The following is a 21795-nucleotide window of genomic DNA, read 5'->3' as shown; positions in this document are numbered from 1 at the left end:
GATGCCATCGCCTGCCGTTGCGCCCTTGAACAAGGCACTTAACCCCCACAATTGCGCCGTAGTATGGCAGCCCCCTTCTCCAACCTGTATGTGTACCTTTTTGTCTTTTAGAGGAGTTGGGATAAAGTGCAAGGCACATTTCCGTTGGACCTTGTACAATTGGACAAATAAAGTAATGTTAATGTGAGATTAAGGTCTGTGAAACCACAACACAGAAAATAATGATTTTTATAAGACTGGTTTATTTTTCCAATGACAATGGTACAGACAACATGGAAGCATAGAGAGGAGGTGGGGAGAAAGAGGGGTTCTGATGTTATGGACACCACCAGGGAGGGAGCAAGGTAACAGTACCAAATGGAGTAAAAGATATCGTATCAAAACATCATATTTTTTTATATATATATTTATATAGGACTAATAATTATCTTTTAACTATGCAAAGCAAGGAATGCCCTTTTTATTTTTTTAAGCCTCGATTTCTACTAAGAGACAACTTTATTCAAAGAGACAACTTTATTTAAAAAAGACACAGGATGGACACGCGCTGGGCGGGGCTTTAGGGGCCTGTGATCCTGTCCAATGTGGAGTCGAGTCTCAGTGTGGCACGATTGGGCATGTCCAGGGGTCAGAGTGCACGTGTGGACCAGCCTCAGCGGGAGAACGTCTTGCCCCTGAAAACAGACATAAAAAACAATTAGCCAGAAATCAATGAAAGAGTCTTGCCACACAGACACTTTATTGGCAGCTCGCTCTAAAGCCTATTCTACAGAGGGCTTGGCATTACTGCTTCTAGGTGTTATTCCGTCAATGTTTTAAAGGAAAACCCTCTCGCCACGAGGTCCAAGGTAGGCTCCTCGCTGGCGCTGACTAGGTGACAAACTTGTTGAAATGTTGCAGTTGAAAGATATAGTTGACAGCTGAATGCAGATACAGTGCCTTCAGAAAGTATTTATACCCCTCAAATTATTCCACATTTGTTGTGTTACAGCCTGAATTCAAAATATATTCCGCCCCCTCATCCATCTACACACAAGACCCCATAATGTCAAAGTAAAAACATGCTTATTTTACAAATTTATTGAAAATGAAATACATGGGGCCTTCCGAGTGGCGCAGTGGTCTAAGGCACTGCATCGCATTTTTTGAAGCGTCACTACAGACCCAGGTTCGATCCCAGGCTGTGTTACAACCGGCCGTGACTCGGAGTCCCAAAGGGCGGCACACAATTGGCCCAGTGCTGGCTGGGTTAGGGGAGGGTTTGGCCGGGGGAGCTTTACTTGGCTCATTGCGCTCTATAGCGACTCCTTGTGGCGGCCCGGGCACCTGCAGGCTGACTGTCAGTTAAACAGTGTTTCCTCCAACACATTGGTGCAGCTGGCTTCCGGGTAAAGCGGGCAGGTGTTAAGAAGCGCGGTTTGGCGGGTCATGTTTCGGAGGACGCATGACTCGACCTACGCCTCTCCCGAGCCCGTTGGTGAGAAAAGGGGGGTAAAATAAAGAAAAAACATATATACAGTACCAGTCAAAAGTTGGGACACCTACTCATTCCAGTTTTTTAATAAATTGTACTATTTTCTACATTGTAGAATAATAGTGAAGACATCAAAACTATGAAATAACACATATGGAATCATGTAGTAACCAAAAAAAAGTGTTAAAATATATCAAAATATTTTATATTTGAGATTCTTCAAAGTAGCCACCATTTGCCTTGATGACAGCTTTGCACACGCTTGGCATTCTCTCAACCAGCTTCATGAGGTAGTCACCTGGAATGATTTTCAACTAATATGTGTATCTTGTTAAAAGTTAATTTGTTGAATTTCTTTTTCTTAACCCTCTAGGTGTTATAACTACCATTCCTGTAGGTTCACTCCAACCCTGTTTCTGGAGAACTACCATCCCAGCGCTCCATACATTTTCTTGATCGCCAGTATTTACTACAACTAGTCAAATTTATTCCAGACATCCGACTTCCCTTTTACCTCCTGCGCAACCAGTAAACATTCCCGTTTCGAGTTTGTCATGTCCTCTGCGACCATTTTGCTGTCACGTGTGTTATGGTGTTCAGAGTATGTTAGAACCAATTTATTGATGTGATTATGATATGCTATAGGTCAGGCCCTATTGGTCACGTGCATGCGGAGCATACATGTGTCACGTAAAGAGAGCAAGGTTTGAGGGAATAAGCAATATACACACTGTTGATGTGTGGTGGTCGCTGCAGTAGAGAGGAGAGAGAGAGACAAAGGATGTTCATCACAGTCGCTCAATGTCTTTTTTTTTTTAACACAGCAAGTCTGAGCCCGGCACAATCAAATCAAATGCGGTCAGACTCCCTCTAGTCATTTGTCTTAATTATTTAACCAAACAGTTCGCTTACAGCATCCGACAAGCTCAGTATATATAGTTGATTTGATTAAAAGACATTCGATGAGTCTATATGGAAAAATACACGTTTAAAAATGTTGACCAATAGATTGGTCGAAAGAACAGACGACTCTTGGTCAACACACAAAAGGTCAGCACATATGGCCTTCGTGCAGGAGTAAAAAAAATACAGACACCACACCTTCCAACTAAATGTTGACCCAACTATTTCAACTACGGCTGACTAAATCCCAGATAGTGAAACAAGAGTTCACCCCTGCTTCCTTCCACCCAGAGCTCCCTGAGGAACACTGCCATACAATTCCCCAGTCAGAGTTAAATATTCATATTTAGACATGGGCTCTTCTGTTTCAGACAGATAGGGGGAGTGCTGGTCAGATCCACAGATCCCACACAGAAATAGGGACCAAACTGAGAGTGAGTGGGGGCAGCTTGTAAAAATTCCACCTGAGCCCACTTCAAACAGCGCTGCTAGTGTCAAAGCAGTTCTAGTAGTACACACACAACGAACTAACAAACACACAACTGTTGAAACAAGACCGCCCTCACAAACACAGTAGCCTACAGACACAAGAACATTACAGGAGGGTTCTAAGGAATCTGTAGAATCTATTCTTTTATCAGCTTCTAAGGACTCATCAATCCATTCATTTATCAGCTGTGGTTTGGGCGAAGGCTGCAACTTGGTACCAGAGATGTAGAGAGAGTACACACTTCCACCCTGGCTCTCTCTCCCCATCTGACTGCTGTTCACCACACAGGCGCCGATGCGTGTGTGTTCAGTGTTGGTATTTAATTAAGAAAGGAATGTCGAGGTGGGCGAGGGACGTGAAAACATTTCACACAAAATAAAATAAAGCATTATCAGGGACAATAAGATCTGGGGACATGGTGAAAGTAGCCAGTGTGCTTCAATAAATGATAACAGATGAACTGATCTCTTTGAGAACAGGCTGCACTCACAGGCACACAGCTCCAGCAGAGTGAATTTCCCATATGACTTGTTTTTAAGGACAGAAGTGTCCTACAAGCAGTGCTGCTAGCTAGAGTCAACGTTAGGTCACGTTTTGTTCGAGCAATGGCTGGAGTGCCAGGTGGGCGGGGCTTGCACTTTTGGGACTATTCCATTAGTTCCAGACAAGCTCAATCAAGCACAGTCCAGGTATGGGACCATATTCTAAAAGCATCTGAGAGTAGGTGTGCTGATCTAGGATCCCCTCCCACATAAACATGTAATACTATCCATAGTGAGCTAAAAGGCTAAACTGATCCTAGATCAGTATTCCAACACTGGAGTGAGCAGCAGCAGTAACTTACGACATGGTCTTCATCTCCTTCTTCTCAGCGTCGGGTCGAGCCCTGTTCAACACCTTGAGGAAGTCAGAAGTCTTTGCCCTCATACGTGTGTGGATGTAGGCCTGGAAGTGGGGGGGGGACAGAGACATACCTTAATACACACCTACTGGACCAACAGCTCACTGACACACACACTAACTGACCCAACTGACCTCAACTCATACCAAGCAGGAATCTGAAAAGCACATATTTACACGGCCGTAACCTTTTACGATGGAAAGCCCATCAGATACCTTTATGATCACAGATTGCAGGGTTTTACCATGCTAGTGCCGGTAAAGTAGGGCAGGTAAAGCAGGGCCCTAGTTAGGGCAGGTAAAGTTATTCCCTCAACCCTTGCTTAATCTATGTCCAGAAAACTGTTCCTTTACATGGTAGTGCAGGTATGGTAGGGCCCTAGTAAGGGCAATAGTTAGTGCTCATCTTGGAGCACTATATTGGGTAGTGCAGGTATAGTAGTGTCCTAGTTAGGGCAGAGCAGAAGCTGGGACTAATAGGGTCCTAGTTAGTATACTAGTTAGGGAAGTCACCTTGGAGCACTTTATGTGGTAGTGCAGGTAGTCCCTGAAGGTGTGGATGAGGTTGATGGTGTTGTCTCTGGCGTTGGCATTGGTGTGACGTGGGAACAGGACTGAGAGGACAGGAGAAATAACACACATTAACACAAAGACATTGGAATTAGGCCGATGACTGACCTGATATTCAAGCTAATGTTTGTTTATGATCATCCACGGACTACTTTCTATCATGTCACTAGCGTTGGATAACTGACTACTTTCTATCATGTCACTAGCGTTGGAAAACTGACTACTTTCTATCATGTCACTAGCGTTGGAAAACTGACTAATTAATTGCATGTCTAGTTTAAGTTAAAAAAAATATATTTAACGGTTACACAATTCAGCTCTAAGCACTATATTGTACAGTGCACCCATGTAATTCCCAGGAAGGCCCAAAATCCCATTTAGAAGTTTCCAGGAATCAGAATGGAATAAGCAGAAAATCCAGAATCCTCCAACCAGGATTTCTGGAAAAGCTGGGAATGGTTGGTACAGACCGAAGGTGATGTAGCCGATGTTGTCTCCAACGGCGGCGTCAGTGTCCTTCAGCTCCAGGGGCGGCTCCCGGTGGCTGAACAGAACCTGGGGGGCAGTGTGACTGGCTCGCCGACCCTCCTTAAACTCCTACACACAGAGAGAGAGCAACACAGACAGACAGTGAGACACATACAGCGAGCGACACACACACTAAGGTTGTCCATGACAAATACCTAATAGTGTAGAGAGCAAATGAGATATTTCATAAATCATTTGCACAGACATGGAGGTGATGGGGTTTCTTCATTACTGTAGTGAACTACCTTTAGGCAACAGTGCAAAGATACAGTGCAAAGATACTTAGGCACCCTTTCTCCTTTTCACAACCACATGGACAACTACATACTGTATTGTAATTACAGCATCTTGTACCGTACATAGTGCTGCCAAGCTCATTTTAATCATGTGAGAGGCGGTTCCTGTTAAGGGTAATGAAAACTTGAGTAGGGATGCACGATATATCAGTGAACATACCTATAACGTAGGTACATGATGTAATGACGCCACGTAAAATTTTGCGCTACACAGCATTCCAAACTTAGCCCACAATGTCTGCTGTGTGGATCGAGCAGTCATTTGAAAGAGTAAGAACATTTCAGCGAGACAACTCAAAGGCCAAATCCATTAACGCCAAGATAATAAAATTCGTTGTCCTTGACAACCGTTCTCTGTCGTGGGTGATGTTGGCTTTCGCCGACTGGTCGAGCACCGATACACACTACCAAGTGTGCTATTTTTCAGATGTTGCCCTACCGGAGTTACACAGTAATAGCGTCACAGCTATTAGCTTCACGACACACATTTGGACCAGCGATATCAGCCCCATGAGCATGCAGAGTCTGACAGCACAGTGGGTCGACGAGGATTTCGTAATGAGGAAAGCCGTATTTCATGCTCATGAATGTGCTGGTTGTCATACTGCTGCTGCCATTTCAATGGCATTTGAGAACATGTTTGAAACATGAACACACTAGCCATTCAAAACTACTGACTGGAGAAATAAGCTGATCAACTACAGCCGTGATGCCCTCTGTCATGGCATTGAAACGCCTGCTCAACAAAACTGCCCACACAGGCTGTGAACGAGCGAGTCGGTGACATTCTCTTTACTGTGTCGCCACAATGCTCGATGCTATGTACAAGGACCGCTACCTCGATGCAGACTTGAGACAGGGTTTACGTGAGATGTTATACACAGCTGGACAAGATGGAAACAGATAGTGCGCACCAAGGAAGAGGCCACGGACAGACAGAGCTGAAACTTCACCGCTTGACATGTATGATGAAATCCTGGTTGAGACTGAAACGACTGAACAACGAAACAGCACAGCAAGTAAGTGAAAGAAATGAGATTTGATTGTTTCACTGGTAATGGGGACATAAGTACATGCCAACAAAATAACTTTTTTGTCAGTGTGGTAACCTTTATTTAACTAGGCAAGTCAGTTAAGAACAAATTGTTATTTACAATGACGGCCAAACTCGGACGACGCTGGGCCAATTGTACGGCGCTCTATGGGACTCCCATAACGGCCGGATGTGATACAGCCTGGATTCGAACCAGGGACTGTAGTGACGCCTCCTGCACTGAGATACATTACCTTAGACCGCTGCATCCATGTGTGTGTTAAATAGTTAACTGTACTAGAATGCTTAAAAGGCCACTAAAATGTTAAAGATCTGTATCGGGTTTTTTTGTCAAGGGAAATATTGGATATCGGTATCGGCCAAAAATGTAATATCGGTGCATCACTACTTGAGAGAGAAATATTGTTTTACCTGCATGAACACTTTCCCAAGGATGACATCATCGTCGTCTTTGAACACTGTGCTGAACACCACCGTCACTCTGTCCTTCTTGGCCTCCAGATACCTGAGGACAAACACAGAAACATGTCAACAGCCAGTAGTCACCTCGGTGACATGGAATACTGGCAGTAAAAAAAAAGGAAGGTTTCTTGGATTTAAAAATATATACAGTACCAGTCAAAGGTTTAGACACCTACTCATTCAAGGGTTTTTCTTTATTTTTACATTGTAGAATAATAGTGAAGACATCAAAAATATTAAATTTAGTAGAACCCCCCCACCCAAAGCCTCAGACTTTTAGTGGTCAACAACAAATAGCATCCTTGCTTTTGTCTATGTTACTTCTATACATTTTCATCCAGGCAGTGCAGCGGCCACCTACATGGACTCGTCGTCTCTGTAGTGGACCACGGCCCTCGTCTCTCCCTCCTTGCCCTCCTCCTGGAACTTGAAGTACTTCTCAAACACAGAGGCGAAGCAGTTCCTCTTCAGCATGCCCGCCTGGTGGATCACTTCCTCCTTGTTGGCCGGGACCGCATCCAGGTCAAAGATCAGGGACACATTGTAGCCTAGGAGACAGCCAATCACAGACAAGATCAGCTATTGTTCGATATAATTATTAAATCGCTAGGAAACTTCTTAGTAAGAGGTTTACTAACTACGACATGGTGTCGATCTTGTGTCAATCTCTGAAGGGAATGGGGGTCAAAACCGGCCTATAGTAAATTACAATAAATACTAATAAAACCCAAACTCTGCATTGACTTTCCAACAAAGTAAACTATTAAGCAAAAAAAATGAACAACGTGTTGGCCTAAATGCAAAGCGTCAGCCCTGGTGCCAACCAAAGACAGCGTATCACCCAGTAAACACTATCTATATGTAACAGTATAACTTTAGTCCGTCACCTCGCCCCGACCCGGGGGCGAACCAGGGACCCTCTGCACACATCAACAACAGTTACCCACGAAGCATCGTTACCCATCGCTCCACAAAAGCCGTGGCCCTTGCAGAGCAAGGGGAACCACTACTTCAAGGTCTCAAAGCGAGTGACGTCACCGATTGAAACGCTATTAGCGCGCACCACCGCTAACTAGCTAGCCATTTCACATCGGTTACATATAGTTTCAATCATGGAGGAGGATGTGGGTGCATGGTGTTATTTTAATTGAATGTGTCTAAACTACAGGCTGTGGACAAAACTAAAGCAGGAAAACAAGAAGCAGTTGTTAATTTTTTACATTTGAGTCATTTATAGTGATTTACAGTCACAGCTAGATGGTAGGACAACCACATAGTGCATCTCAGTCATAGTTAGCTACTTCATTTAGGAAAAATGTACTATCAGCGAAGTCAGTGGTAGTAATATAAGTCTGGGTGTTGGACCTCCATAAGGGATTGGCTATATGACGCGCTGTCGATAATTCTCTGAGCAGTTGGAGTCATTAACATGGTGACAGTGGTAACTTACATAGGGAGAGTGGACCGTAGTTACATAATACTTACACGCTTCGGGTGAAACCAGGAAGTTCCCATAGACCCGCTTCAGCAGCTGAAAGGAGGGAGGGATTTGGTGTGTTATTAGGGACAGTAACAGAGATCACAAAAGGCACCGACAGAGTCCGACACCAGCTATGCAACATCAGAGAGCTAGAGTGGACTGGTAGGGGTGGATGTCTCAGTGTAGATAATGACTAAGGGGAGATCATAAGCCTTCCCCTAAAACAGCGGTTACCTGTCAATGTGGAATCACTGGAATGTAGCTCATGTTCTGAACAAAAAAGGCAATAATATGCAAATCCAGCATACAAATTTTAAAACAGAGGAGATTACATAACTTCTATTATAAGACGCTGTACTGCAACTCAGTTTCCTTTACAGTAAAACTGCAAGAGTGCACCATTGTGACACAGTATTTATGTATTGTGTAAATCTATTATGTAACATGTAAAGTGGAACATTTCTACACGAAAATGTGTTTTGTTGTGGGTTAGTGAAGAAAGGTGACAATGTGTACCAACATTGAGTGACTGAAAAGGACAAGGCTTGATTAGCTGAGCATGTTCTCACAAGGCCACTTTATTTTTGCAGTAGTTAAACTAGCTTTCTAAACCACTACAATGAAGAACGGAGCTGGAAGTAGGAAACAAGGCAATGAAGGCAGACATGTTCTATGGTCAGGTGACAGGACTGGGACATGATCTGGTCCTTTAAAAACACACCACTGTGCAGCAAGTGATATAGGTGTTCCTTTCCACATGATCTTAAAGTGCTCGACAGGTAAAAGCAATACTGTTAAAACCTATCCAGTCCTTTGATCCAGTAGTGCTCACAGAGAGTAAGAAAACAAGGAGTGGAAGACTACAGGAAAAGCAGTCATGGTGTTCATTAGGCTACATTTAGCTGTCTCAGTCAGCACTTCCTCCGTATAGGGTGAGTCAGAAACCACTTCCTGTTTCTATAAGAAACCACTGCTGCTGCTTTCTTCCATACATGGTGAGGATGTACAAAGCCCTGACATCCTGCTTTACAGACATTTCTCCTTTTTCACATAAAATGAAACATCTACTCTGACACACATTTTAAACTACAATTGAAGCTATGATGAGTGCCATGGGTTCGTTTTTGTCACGATCGTCGTAATCCTCCTCGTCTGAGGAGGAGCAAGGATCAGACCAATATGCAGCATGGTATGTATCTATACTTATTTGAATACTTCTTTGACACGAACAAAAACAATAAACAAAACGAAACCAACGACGCTACAGTCCTGAACATGTGAACCTATAAAACAAAGAACGCAACGAACAGGAACAAACTATACAAAAACAACAAACGACCGTGAAGCTACAAAACGGAAGTGCAGACACAAGCAACTAACGTAAAGACATAGACAATCACCCACAAACTACCTAATGACTATGGCTGCCTAAATATGGCTCCCAATCAGAGAGAACTATAGACAGCTGTCTCTAATTGAGAACCAATCTAGGCAACCATAGACATACAAACACCTAGACTGAACACTGCCCCATAAACATACAAAAAACCCTAGACAATACAAAACACATACATCCCCCATGTCACACCCTGACCTAACTAAAATAATAAAGAAAACAAAGATAAGGCCAGGGTGTGACAGTTTTCAAGCATTACATTTTTGTAATTTAGCAGACGCTCTTATACAGAGCAACTTACAGTAGTGAATGCATACATTTTCATCCTTAAAAAAAATATATATATACACTGCTCAAAAAAAAAAATATATATATATGTGACTCGTTTCAGGAAACTGTATGTCGCACGTCACTACTTCACAGGACCGCCATTTGAACGTAAACCTTTTTTTATTTATTTTTTATAAATCAAAATGTATTTTTTTTGCAAGAAATGCATTCTGGAAGAATGCCTTAATAACAAACTTGTATGTCATATGTAAAAACAAATAAAGTTGTTAAATTACGAGCCTAGTTGATTTAGTCATGGAAAGATACAGCATCCTTCCTGCTAGCAATGATTGGCTGAGAAAAGGAGTGGGCTGGACATGCTGCGAGACGAGTTCGGATTGGTCTGCCATATAGTACGCTTCTGTCTATAATATGAGCTTGTGAGTATGTGTAGGTAATCCTTTTTAATGCTGATAAAAAAAAGAAAAGCTATCAGGTAGTAGAACTGCATAAGTGTTGCTCTCCTCTTTCTGGAGAACTGAGTTGTGAAATCAGTGGAATTAGAGTCTGATAGCTAAGGAAAAACTTTGGGCATTTGATTGCAAATATGCAGGGGGAGTCCAAAAGTTAAATCTTTGGTTATTTAGTACATAGCCTCACATGTGAATCATTAAATAGATGGGTGGGGCTAAAGCTTAAAAGGGTGTGAATGATGCTGAATGGGTGTAGATAAAGAAGAGCTCTCCAGTAGGTACCAAAAAATTCAAGGGCCATTTCCTCAAAAGTGAGGTTACATGTTTATCAACTTTCAAAGCAGAATTACTTTCCCAATGTTCCTCATCTGTAGTGTATGATATACAATTTTCTAGCGCTGAGTCTCTACCTTGATCCAATGTAAAAAACACAATTTCAAATTTTGCTACATAAGACCAAATCGAGCCGGTCGGTCACATATACTGGTCCCCCGTGGGAATCGAACCCACAACCCTGGCGTTGCAAGCGCCATGCTCTACCAACTGAGCTACACGGGACATTTCTGTAGATTGAATGAAGGGCAAGGGAGGTACAGATGCTGGTGTGTGTGTGTCACCTCATCAGCTCCGTGCTCCTGCAGCTCCTTGTAGAACTTGAGGGAGATGCTGACCATCAGCTTGGTCTTGTCCCCATCGGGGTTGGAGATGTGGTAGAGGACACCATCGAAATCTACAGTTCAGAGAAAAGCCATCAGTTACAAACAAGCACCCACCTGGACAACTCACTCCTGAAAATAGCATAATATTGTTAAAACTGCATGGTACTGCGTGGAAACATTAACCACTAGTCCTTAACTCACCTGCAAATGTCACCTCCACTGCCTCTGGTTTTGTCCTACAAATAGAGAGGATTATATGTCAAATATGTATGAAACTGAATGCATGATAATATAACAAATTCAGACATGTTTTGTTGAGTAGTCTTAACTATAGACAACGCTTAATTTGCTGCCAGTATAATAATATTCTGCAGCAGCAGTTACCATGTTGGCATATTCGTGTAAAACCATTTTGGTTTTCGTGCAACTTGCAATTGTATTTCAAGAAACCACTCCTTGAGGTTTAGAAGTTGTCTATAACTGCAGTTCCTCTCCCCAGAGAGTTGCACTGACAAGACCCAACTTGGGGATGCTGGAATGCGGAAGAGGCCAACAATGCGATGGCTTATATAGTGCTAGCAGCTATCTAGTCTGATTATTCTCTATTCATTTCCTGAAATTGAACGACTCTAGCTAATACAAGGTTAACCCATAACGATACGTTCTCTTTCTCAATTCAAAGCAAACTAGTTAGCTACTATACCATGAACTAGAAAAGCAGATTCCCTTGTATTGCGGTGATTAGCATAGCAGCCAGTGATAGGTATAGTTAGCTAGCTAACAAACACGGCTGGACATATTTTATGTGAAAGCCACCATCATCATAATTGAAAAATTGTCAGTTCATTGGGACAATAAATGAGGGGATGCCGACAAGCACACGTAAGCTAGAGTTCGCTTAGCGTTACCCCCTTATTGGGGCTAGACAGTTATCAGATAGGCTTCCCCTGCCCAGCTAGTCTAGCTAGCCAAAGCTAACCAGTGACAGACACACCCCAGTGTTCCGGGTAAGCGATGTCTCTTGCAGAGGCGCGTGACACTTTATTCAGTTAAATCAGAATATTACTGTACGTGTCAAATCTATAGTCCCTGTTCTGTCAATTCCACCAGCCGCACATTTTCCATCCATCATTCATTGTCGACCAAATAATACTGGCCAGACATTAAGATACGGCTACTGTTAACTATTCGGAAGCTAGCAAGCTAGTCTGGAACAATGATTTCTCACCCATTGGATGCGCCGTCAAATTTCAACGTCAGCGTCTCTTCTATAATCCGGTTGTTGATTTCTAGCAGAATCATTGCAGCGGACTGGAAAATACGTTTATATCGAAATATAAAACTTGTTTTAGATCCTTAGGCTTCTTTGTGTCAAATTCTGCAAATGTTTCTTCCCTGACAGACCGCTGTCGGCTCTTCCGCTTATTTCATTCCGGACCCCAAAGTAAGGTTGCTCACAGCACTGCCTGTAAGATTGTGGCTGATATTGGTCTAGATATAAAATGTGCACACTAATTGCTTCAATTTTTATTATAAACTGGGTGGTTCGAGCCCTGAATGCTGTTTGGCTGAAAGCCGTGGTATATCAGACCGTATACAACGATTATAACAAAACATTTATTTTTACTGCTTTAATTACATTGGTAACCCGTTTATAATAGCAATAAGGCACCTCGGGTGTTTGTGATATATGGCCAATATACCACGGCTAAGGGCTGTATCCAGAAACTCCACGTTGCATCGTGCATAAGAACATCCATATACCACACCTCCTCGGGCCTATTGCTTAAATAACTGCTCACCTTCCTTGTGTGTTTTTGTCAGATAACAAAACACATTTAAATCGTTCATGGTTCCTTCGTACTCCTAGTAATAGACAAACCACAAGTTTGTAATGTAGTAGGCTATGTAATGCATATATTAAATATACTGTATATATACAGTATCAGTCAAACGTTTGGAAACACCTACCCATTCAAGGATTTTTCTTTATATTTACTATTTTCTTCATTGTAGAATAATAGTGAAGACATCAACACTATTAAATAACACATATGGAATCATGTAGTAACCAAAAAACTGTTAAACAAATCAAAATATATTTTTTATTTGAGATTCTTCAAAGTAGCCACCCTTTGCCTTGATGACAGCTTTACACACTCTCGGCATTATCTCAACCAGCTTCATGAGGTAGTCACCTGGAATGTATTTCAATGAATTTGTGTAATTACTGCGCTTGAGCCAATCAGTTGTGTTGTGACAAGGTAGGGGTGGTATACAGAAGATAGTCCTATTTGGTAAAAGACAAAGTCCATATTATGGCAAGAACAGCTCAAATAAGCAAAGAAAAACGACAGTCCATCATTACTTTAAGACATGAAGGTCAGTCAATGCAAAACATTTCAAGAACTTTGAACATTTCTTCAAGTGCAGTTGCAAAAACCATCAAGCGCTATGATGAAACTAGCTCTCATGAGGGCCGCCACAGGAAAGGAAGATCCAGAGTTACCTCTGCTGCAGAGGATAAGTTCATTAGAGTTAACTGCACCTCAGATTGCAGCCCAAATAAATGCTTCACAGAGTTCAAGTAACAGACACATCTCAACATCAACTGTTCAGAGGAGACTGCATGAATCAGGCCTTCATGGTCGAATTGCTGCAAAGAATCCACTACTAAAGGACACCAATTAGAAGAGACTTGCTTGGGCCAAGAAACATGAGCACACAGCTCGGACACCCATGCATACCCCACAAGACATGCCACCAGAGGTCTCTTCACAGTCCCCAAGTCCAGAACAGGCTATGGGAGGCGCACAGTACTACATAGAGCCATGACTACATGGAACTCTATTCCACATCAGGTAACTGATGCAAGCAGTATAATCAGATTTAAAAAGCAGGTACAAATACACCTCAAATCAAATCAAAGTTTATTTGTCACGTGCACCGAATACAACAGATACAGTGAAATGCTTACTTATGGAACAACGGTGACTGTGAAAAGACACACATAATGGTACAGACACATGCATACCCACACATTGTGATATTGCTGTATGGTGGTATTGAACATTTTGTGTTGTGGATATGTTGGGGTGTAGAGATGTTATATGATGTACTGTTTTATCTTTAGCTCATTCAGTACAAACATAGTTCACTGTTTTATCTTTTGTTTTATATGTCATGTGGGACCCCAGGAAGAGTAGCTGCTGCCTTGGCAGGAACTAATGGGGATTCTTAATAAATACAAATACACTGTCATCAATTTATTTAGAATTCAAGGCACACTTTACCAGCATGGCTACCACAGCATTCTGCAGCGATATGCCATCCGATCTGGTTTGTGGGACTATAATTTGTTTTTCAACAGGACTATGACCCAAAACACACCTCCAGGCTGTGTAAGGGCTATTTGACCAAGAAGGAGAGTGATGGAGTGCTGTATAAGAAGACCTGGCCTCCACAATCACCCGACCTCAAACCAATTGAGATGGTTTTGGATGAGTTGGACCGGAGAATGATAGAAAAGCAGCCAACAAGTGCTCAGCATATGTGTGAACTCCTTCAAGACTGTTGGAAAAGCATTCCTCATGAAGTTGGTTGTGAGAACGCCAAGAGTGAGCAAAGCTGTCACCAAGGCAAAGGGTGGCTACGTTGAAGAATCTAAAATATTGTAATTAACACGAGGGGAGACAGTGAGATGGTTTCAAGCGCAGAAGGTGTTTATTGCAAAATACCACAGGAGGAGGCAGGTAGCTGTGTCCAGGGGTAGGCAGAAGGTCATACACAGGGGGGTCCAAAAGGGAAACAGTACAGGCAGGGAAAAGGCTAGTAACGTAGTCCGGGAGATCAGGCAATAGGTAGATAACAGGAAATCCAATAAAGTACAGGCAGGGAATAGGCATAAACTATCATACACAGGAGGCGTAACTCACAGGCCACAGCGCACTCTGAAAGCCATGTGTCACAAAACAAACAATACCTCACAGTGATGGGGTGCAAAAAACTGAACTAAATAGTGTGTGATAATGACATTCAGGTGTGTGAAAAGGTGATTAGAATTCAGGTGATTGGGATCTGGAGTGTGAGCTGGAAAGTGAGCTGCATTCAGGGGATCTACGTGTTTGAGGGTGTGAGTTGGAAGCAGACATTACAAATATAAAATGTATTTTGATTTGTTTAACACTTATGGTTACTACATGATTCCATATGTGTTATTTCATAGTTTTGATGTCTTCACTATTATTCTACATTGTAGAAAATATAAAAAATAAAGAAAAACCCTTGAATGAGTAGATGTGTCCAAACTTTTGACTGGTGCTGTATACAGTATATAAAACTAATGCATGCTATATGTAGGCTTATGCAAATTAATGCAACTTCATGTGTTCATATGGTTGATTTGAAAATACAGCAATCCGAGCAGCATGGCCTAGCTAGAATGAGGAGGCATGTGTAGCCAATACTACCCCCGCGTTAAACATGATTTTATGGGCAAGGATCTTCTGATGGTACAGTGCGCCGCAATTGTTGCAACCCCTATTACTAGCCTGTTCAACCTCTCTTTTGTATCGTCCGAGATCCCTAAAGTTTGGAAAGCTGCCGCGGTCATCCCCCTCTTCAAAGGGGGAGACACTCTAGACCCAAACTGTTACAGACCTATATCTATCATACGCTGCTTTTCTAAAGTCTTCGAAAGCCAAGTTAAACTTCTTATGGCTGCAGGGGTAGTATTGAGTAGCTTGGATGAAAGGTGCCCAGAGTTAACGGTCTGCTCCTCAGTCCCAGTTGCTAATATATGCATATTATTATTAGTATTGGATAGAAAACACTCTGACGTTTCTAAAACTGTTTGAATGATGTCTGTGAGTATAACAGAACTCATATGGCAGGCAAAAACCTGAGAAGAAATCCAAACAGGAAGTGGGATTTCGGAGGTTGGTCGATTTTCAACCCAGCCCCTATTGAATACACAGTGGGATATGGATCTGTTTGCACTTCCTACGGCTTCCACTAGATGTCAACAGTCTCAACAGTCTTTAGAACCTGAATGAGGCTTCTACTGTGATGTGGAGTCGGATGGGAGCTGTTTGAGTCAGTGGTCTGGCAGAGAGCCAGGTCCTGGTCATGCGCATTTCACATGATAGTGACCTGCGTTCCATTGCTTCTCTACAGACTAAGGAATTCTCCGGTTGGAACGTTATTGAATATTTATGATAACAACATCCTAAAGACTGATTCTATACTTAGTTTGACAAGTTTCTTCGACCTGTAATATAACTTTTTGAAGTTTTTGTCCGACGTTCGGCTGGACCTGCATGAGCGTTTGGATTTGTGTACTAAACGCGCTAACAAAAGTAGCTACTTGGACATAAATAATGGACATTATCGAACAAAACAAAAAGTTATTGTGGAACTAGGATTCCTGGGAGTGCATTCTGATGAAGGTCATCAATAGTAAGGGAATATTTATAATATAATTTCTGATTTCTGTTGACTCCAACATGGCGGAAATTTTTTATATTCTTTCTGAGCGCCGTCTCAGATTACTGCATGGTTTGCTTTTTCTGTAAAGTCTTTCATCAAAGTTTATGATGAGTATTTATGTTATTTGGCTCTCTGCAATTTCTCCGTATATTTTGGAGGCATTTCTGAACATGTCGCCAATGTAAACTGAGGTTTTTGGATATAAATTTTAACTTTATCGAACAAAACATATATGTATTGTGTAACATGAAGTCCTATGAGTGTCATCTGATGAAGATCATCAAAGGTTAGTGATTCATTTTATCTCTATTTCTGCTTTTTGTGACTCATGTCTTTGGCTGAAAAATTGCTGTGTTTTTCTGTGATTTTGCGGTGACCTAACATAATCGTTTGTGGTGCTTTCGCTGTAAAGCCTATTTGAAATCGGACACTTTGGTGGGATTAACAACAAGATTACCTTTAAAATGGTATAAGATACATGTATGTTTGAGGAATTTTAATTATGAGATTTCTGTTGTTTGAATTTGGCGCCCTGCACTTTCACTGGCTGTTGTCATATCATCCCGTTAACAGGATTGCAGCCATAAGAAGTTTTAACAAACAGATCACCGACCATTTCGAATCCCACGTACCTTTTCCGCTATGCAATCTGGTTTCCGAGCGGGTCATGGGTGCACCTCAGCCACGCTCAAGGTCCTAAACGATATCATAACCGCCATCGATAAAAGACAATACTGTGCAGCCGTCTTCATCGACCTGGCCAAGGCTTTCGACTCTGTCAATCAATTCTTATCGGCAGACTCAACAGCCTTGGTTTCTCAAATGACTGCCTCACCTGGTTCACCAACTATTTCTCGGATAGAGTGTGTCAAATCAGAGGGTCAAATCAGAGGGCCTGTTGTCCAGACCTCTGGCAGTCTCTATGGGGGTGCCACAGGGTTCAATTCTCAGGCCGAATCTTTTCTCTGTATACATCAATGATGTCGCTCTTGCTGCTGGTGATTCTCTGATCCACCTCTACACATACAACACCATTTTGTATACTTCTGGCCCTTCTTTGGACACTGTCACATTCGTCTGATGAAGAAGGAGTGGACCAAAGCGCAGCGTTGTACGTGTTCATGATAATTTATTAAACTGAACACTGAAACAAAAATAACAAAGAGAAAAACGAACAGTTCTGTAAGGTAACTACAACTAAACAGAAAACAAATACCCACAAACACAGGTGGGAAAAAGGCTACCTAAGTATGATTCTCAATCAGAGACAACGATAGACAGCTGCCTCTGATTGAGAACCACACCCGGCCAAACACAAAGAAATAGAAAACATAGAAATAAAGAAACTAGAATGCCCACCCTAGTCACACCCTGGCCTAACCAAAATAGAGAATAAAAGCCTCTCTATGGCCAGGGCGTGACAGACACTGTGTTAATAAACCTCTAGATGAGCTTCAATGCCATACAACACTCCTTCCGTGGCCTCCAACTGCTCTTAAATGCAAGCAAAACTAAATGCATGCTCTTCAACCAATCGCCCGCACCCGCCCGCCCATCCAGCATCACTACTCTGGACGGTTCTGACTTAGACTATGTAGACAACTACAAATAACTAGGTGTCTGGTTAGACTGTAAACTCTCCTTCCAGACTCACATTAAGCATCTCCAATCCAAAATGAAATCTAGAATCAGCTTCCTATTTTGCAACAAAGCATCCTTCACTCATGCTGCCAAACATACCCTCGTAAAACTGACTATCCTACCGATCATTGACTTCTGCGATGTCATTTACAAAATAGCCTCCAACTCTCTACTCAGCAAATTGGATGTAGTCTATCACAGTGCCATCCGTTTTGTCACCAAAGCCCCATATACTACCCACCACTGTGACCTGTACACTCTCGTTGGCTGGCCCTCGCTTCATATTCGTCGCCAAACCCACTGGCGCCAGGTCATCTATAAGTCTTTGCTAGGTAAAGCCCCGCCTTATCTCAGCTCACTGGTCACCATAGCAGCACCCGCCCGTAGCACGCGCTCCAGCAGGTATATTTCACTGGTCATCCCCAAAGCCAACTCCTCTTTGGCTGCCTTTCCTTCCAGTTCTCTACTGCCAATGACTGGAACAAATTGCAAAAATTACTGAAGCTGGAGTCTTATATCTCCCTCACTAACTTTAAGCATCAGCTGTCAGAGCAGCTTACCGATCATTGCACCTATACACATCTGTAAATTGCCCACCCAACTACCTCATCCCCACATTATTATTATTTTTTGCTCCTTTGCACCCCAGTATCTCTACTTGCACATTCATTTTCAGCACATCTGTCACTCCAGTGTTTAATTGCTAAATTGTAATTATTTCGCCACTATGGCCTATATATTGCCTTACCTCCCCAATCTTATTACATTTGCACACACTGTATATAGATTTTTCTATTGTGTTAATGACTGTATGTTTGTTTATCCCATGTGTAACTCTTTGTTGTTTGTGTCACACTGCTTTGCTTTATCTTGGCCAGGGCGCAGTTGTAAGTGAGAACTTGTTCTCAACTGGCCTACCTGGTTAAATAAAGGTGAAACAAACAGTTCCATTAAATGATGCTTCCCATCAGATCATAACTATAAATATGTGCCTGCCAGATACTGCTGTGACACCTTGTTGTCCTCTCTCTATGTGCACATCCCTGCAGCCGACCCACAATCCGGAAATGCCTTGTCTAGATATTTGTAAGATTTGGAAGTCCGGTTTCAGAATACAGTCATCCGAACAACCTTATTGTTCAGCTGATTCCCTCATAAATATCTTACTGACAAGTCATATTGTCATGCCCTGACCAAAAGAGAACCTTTTCTATTCTCTATTTTGGTTAGGTCGGGGTGTTCCTATCTAGGTGTTTTTGTTTTTCTATGTTGGCCTGGTATGGTTCCCAATCAGAGGCAGCTGTTTATTGTTGTCTCTGATTGGGGATCATATTTAGGCAGCCTTTTCCCACTGTTTTTTGGGGGGGATCTTGTTTATGTGTAGTTGCCTGTGAGCACTGCAATTGCTTCACGTTTTGTTACTCTTTATTGTTTTTTTGTGAGTTTCATCTAATAAACATGTGGAACTCTACGCACGCTGCGCCTTGGTCCATTTATTCCAACGATCGTGACTGAAGATCCCACCACAACAGGACCAAGCAGCGTGCCCAGGAGGAGCAGACATCTTGGATGTGGGAGGATATATTGGATGGGAAGGGATCCTGGACGTGGGAGGAAATCCTGGCCGGAAAGGATTGCCTTCCATGGGAGCAGACGGAAGCAGCGCAGGGAGGACAGCGACGATGCCGGGGTTCGCGGCCACAAGGAGAGCCCAAAAGACAGCCCAATTTTTTGGGGGGGAGGCACACGGGGTGGTCGGCGGTGTGAACCAGAGACAACCTGGGAGGAGATAGAGAGGTGGTTGGTCGACCCAAGGAGAGTACCAGAGCCTGCCTGGGAGTCGATGGAACAGTGCGAGGAGGGATACCGAAGAATGGAGTTGGCGAGGAGTATGCGGCAAAGCAGGCGTTTGGAGGAGCGTGTCACCAGTCCGGTGCAATCTGTGCCAGTCCCACGCATGAGGCCTCCAGTGCGCCTCCCTAGTCCGGTACGTCTTGTATCTCCTCCTCGCACTCGCCCTGAAGTGCGTGTCCCCAGTCCGGTACGTCCTGTGCCTGCTCCCCGCACTCGCCCTGAAGTGCGTGTCACCAGTCCGGTGCCACCTGTACCGGCCCCACGCATCAGGCCTCCAGTGCGCCTCCCCAGTCCGGTATATCCTGTGCCTGCTCCTCGCGCTCGCCCTGAGGTACGTGTCACCAGTCCGGTGCCACCTGTACCGCCCCCACGCATCAGGCCTCCTGTGCGTCTCCCCAGCCCGGTACGTCCTGTGCCGGCTCCACGCACCCAGCCTCCAGCGCTTCTCCCCAGCCTGGTACGCCCTGTGCCAGCTCCACGCACCAGGCCTCCAGCGACGGTCTGCAGTCTAGAGCCTTCAGCGAAGGTCTGCAGTCCAGAGCCTCCAGCGACGGTTCGCAGTCCAGAGCCTCCAGCGACGGTTCCCAGGCCGGAGCCTCCAGCGACGGTTCCCAGTCCGGAGCCTCCAGTGACGGATCCATGGCCCGGAGCCTCCAGTGATGATCCATGGCCCGGAGCCTCCAGTGATGATCCATGGCCTGGAGCCTCCTGCGAGGGTTCCCAGTCCGGAGCCTCCTGCGAGGGTTCCCAGTCCGGAGCCTCCAGCGAGGATTCCTAGTCCGGAGCCTCCTGCGAGGGTTCCCAGTCCGGAGCCTCCAGCGAGGGTTCCTAGTCCGGAACCTCCTGAGACGGTCCACAGTCCGGAACCTCCTGAGACGGTCCACAGTCCGGAACCTCCTGAGATGGTCCACAGTCCGGAACCTCCTGCGACGGTCCACAGTCCGGAACCTCCTGAGACGGTCCACTGTCCGGAGCCTCCTGCGACGGTCCACGGTCTAGAACCTGCAGCTCCATGGCAGGAGCCTCCCTCTGAGCCGGTACCCAGTCCGGGTACGGTGTCCAGTCCAGCTCCATGGCTGGATCCTTCCTATGCACCGGTGCCAAGTCCAGGAACGGCGTCCAGTCCCGCTCCAGGGCCGGAGCTTTCCTCTGCGCCAGTGCCCAGTCCAGGCACGGCGTCCAGTCCCGCTCCAAGGCCGGAGCCTTCCTCTGCGCCAGTGCCCAGTCCAGGCACGGCGTCCAGTCCCGCTCCAAGGCCGGAGCCTTCCTCTGCACCTGTGCCAAGTCCAGGAACGGCGTCCAGTGGCCAACTCAGCTCCATGGCCGGAGCCTTCCTCAGCACCGGTGCACAGTCCGGGTGCGGCGTTCTACCCGGCTCTATGGCCAGACCCGTGGTCTGGGCGGGGGCAAAGACCCGCACCGGAGCCGCCACCGACGCTAGTCACCCCCCCTACCCTCCCCGGTTGGTTTCAGGTTTTGTGGCCGGAGTCAGCACCTTTGTGTGTGTGTGTGTGTGTGGGGGGGGGGGGGGGGGGGGGTACTGTCACGCCCTGGTCAAAAGAGAGCCTTTTCTATTCTCTATTTTGGTTAGGTCGGGGTGTGACTAGGGGGGGTGTTCCTATCTAGGTGTTTTTGTTTTTCTATGTTGGCCTGGTATGGTTCCCAATCAGAGGCAGCTGTTTATCGTTGTCTCTGATTGGGGATCATATTTAGGCAGCCTTTTCCCACTGGGTTTTTGTGGGATCTTGTTTGTGTGTAGTTGCGTTCTGCACTGCATGTAGCTTCACGTTCGGTTGTAGTTTATTGTTTTGTTTCGTGTTCATCAAATGAAATGATGTACGCTTACCATGCTGCACCT

General features: G+C 44.3%; 1 protein-coding gene across 1 annotated transcript; it reads right to left on the bottom strand.

Annotated features, from left to right (window-relative positions):
- Positions 1-222: 222 nt before the first annotated feature.
- On the bottom strand, positions 223-12407 carry LOC120051477 (actin-related protein 2/3 complex subunit 2-B). Its single transcript, XM_038998361.1, has 10 exons — positions 12184-12407; positions 11157-11191; positions 10914-11026; positions 8163-8208; positions 7039-7225; positions 6627-6720; positions 4808-4934; positions 4281-4381; positions 3712-3812; positions 223-674 (listed from the first exon to the last, which is right to left on the bottom strand). The coding sequence occupies exons 1-10, from the start codon at positions 12255-12257 to the stop codon at positions 653-655; spliced, it is 900 nt and encodes a 299-aa protein (XP_038854289.1). The 5' UTR covers positions 12258-12407; the 3' UTR covers positions 223-652.
- Positions 12408-21795: the final 9388 nt, after the last annotated feature.

This window comes from Salvelinus namaycush, chromosome 7 (genome assembly GCF_016432855.1).
Source record: "Salvelinus namaycush isolate Seneca chromosome 7, SaNama_1.0, whole genome shotgun sequence".
NCBI lineage: Eukaryota > Metazoa > Chordata > Actinopteri > Salmoniformes > Salmonidae > Salvelinus > Salvelinus namaycush.
Note: the sequence above shows the minus strand (reverse complement) of the source record. Positions and strands in the feature narration are given on the sequence as shown.

Excerpts from the sequence above, each read along its gene's own strand:
- LOC120051477 (XM_038998361.1), bottom strand. The coding sequence starts at position 12,257 with ATGATTCTGCTAGAAATCAACAACCGGATTATAGAAGAGACGCTGACG. Across the intron at positions 11,027-11,156 it reads AGTGGAGGTGACATTTGCAG|ATTTCGATGGTGTCCTCTAC; the intron begins GTGAGTTAAGGA and ends TCTGAACTGTAG. Across the intron at positions 8,209-10,913 it reads AGGAGCACGGAGCTGATGAG|CTGCTGAAGCGGGTCTATGG; the intron begins GTGACACACACA and ends CCCTCCTTTCAG.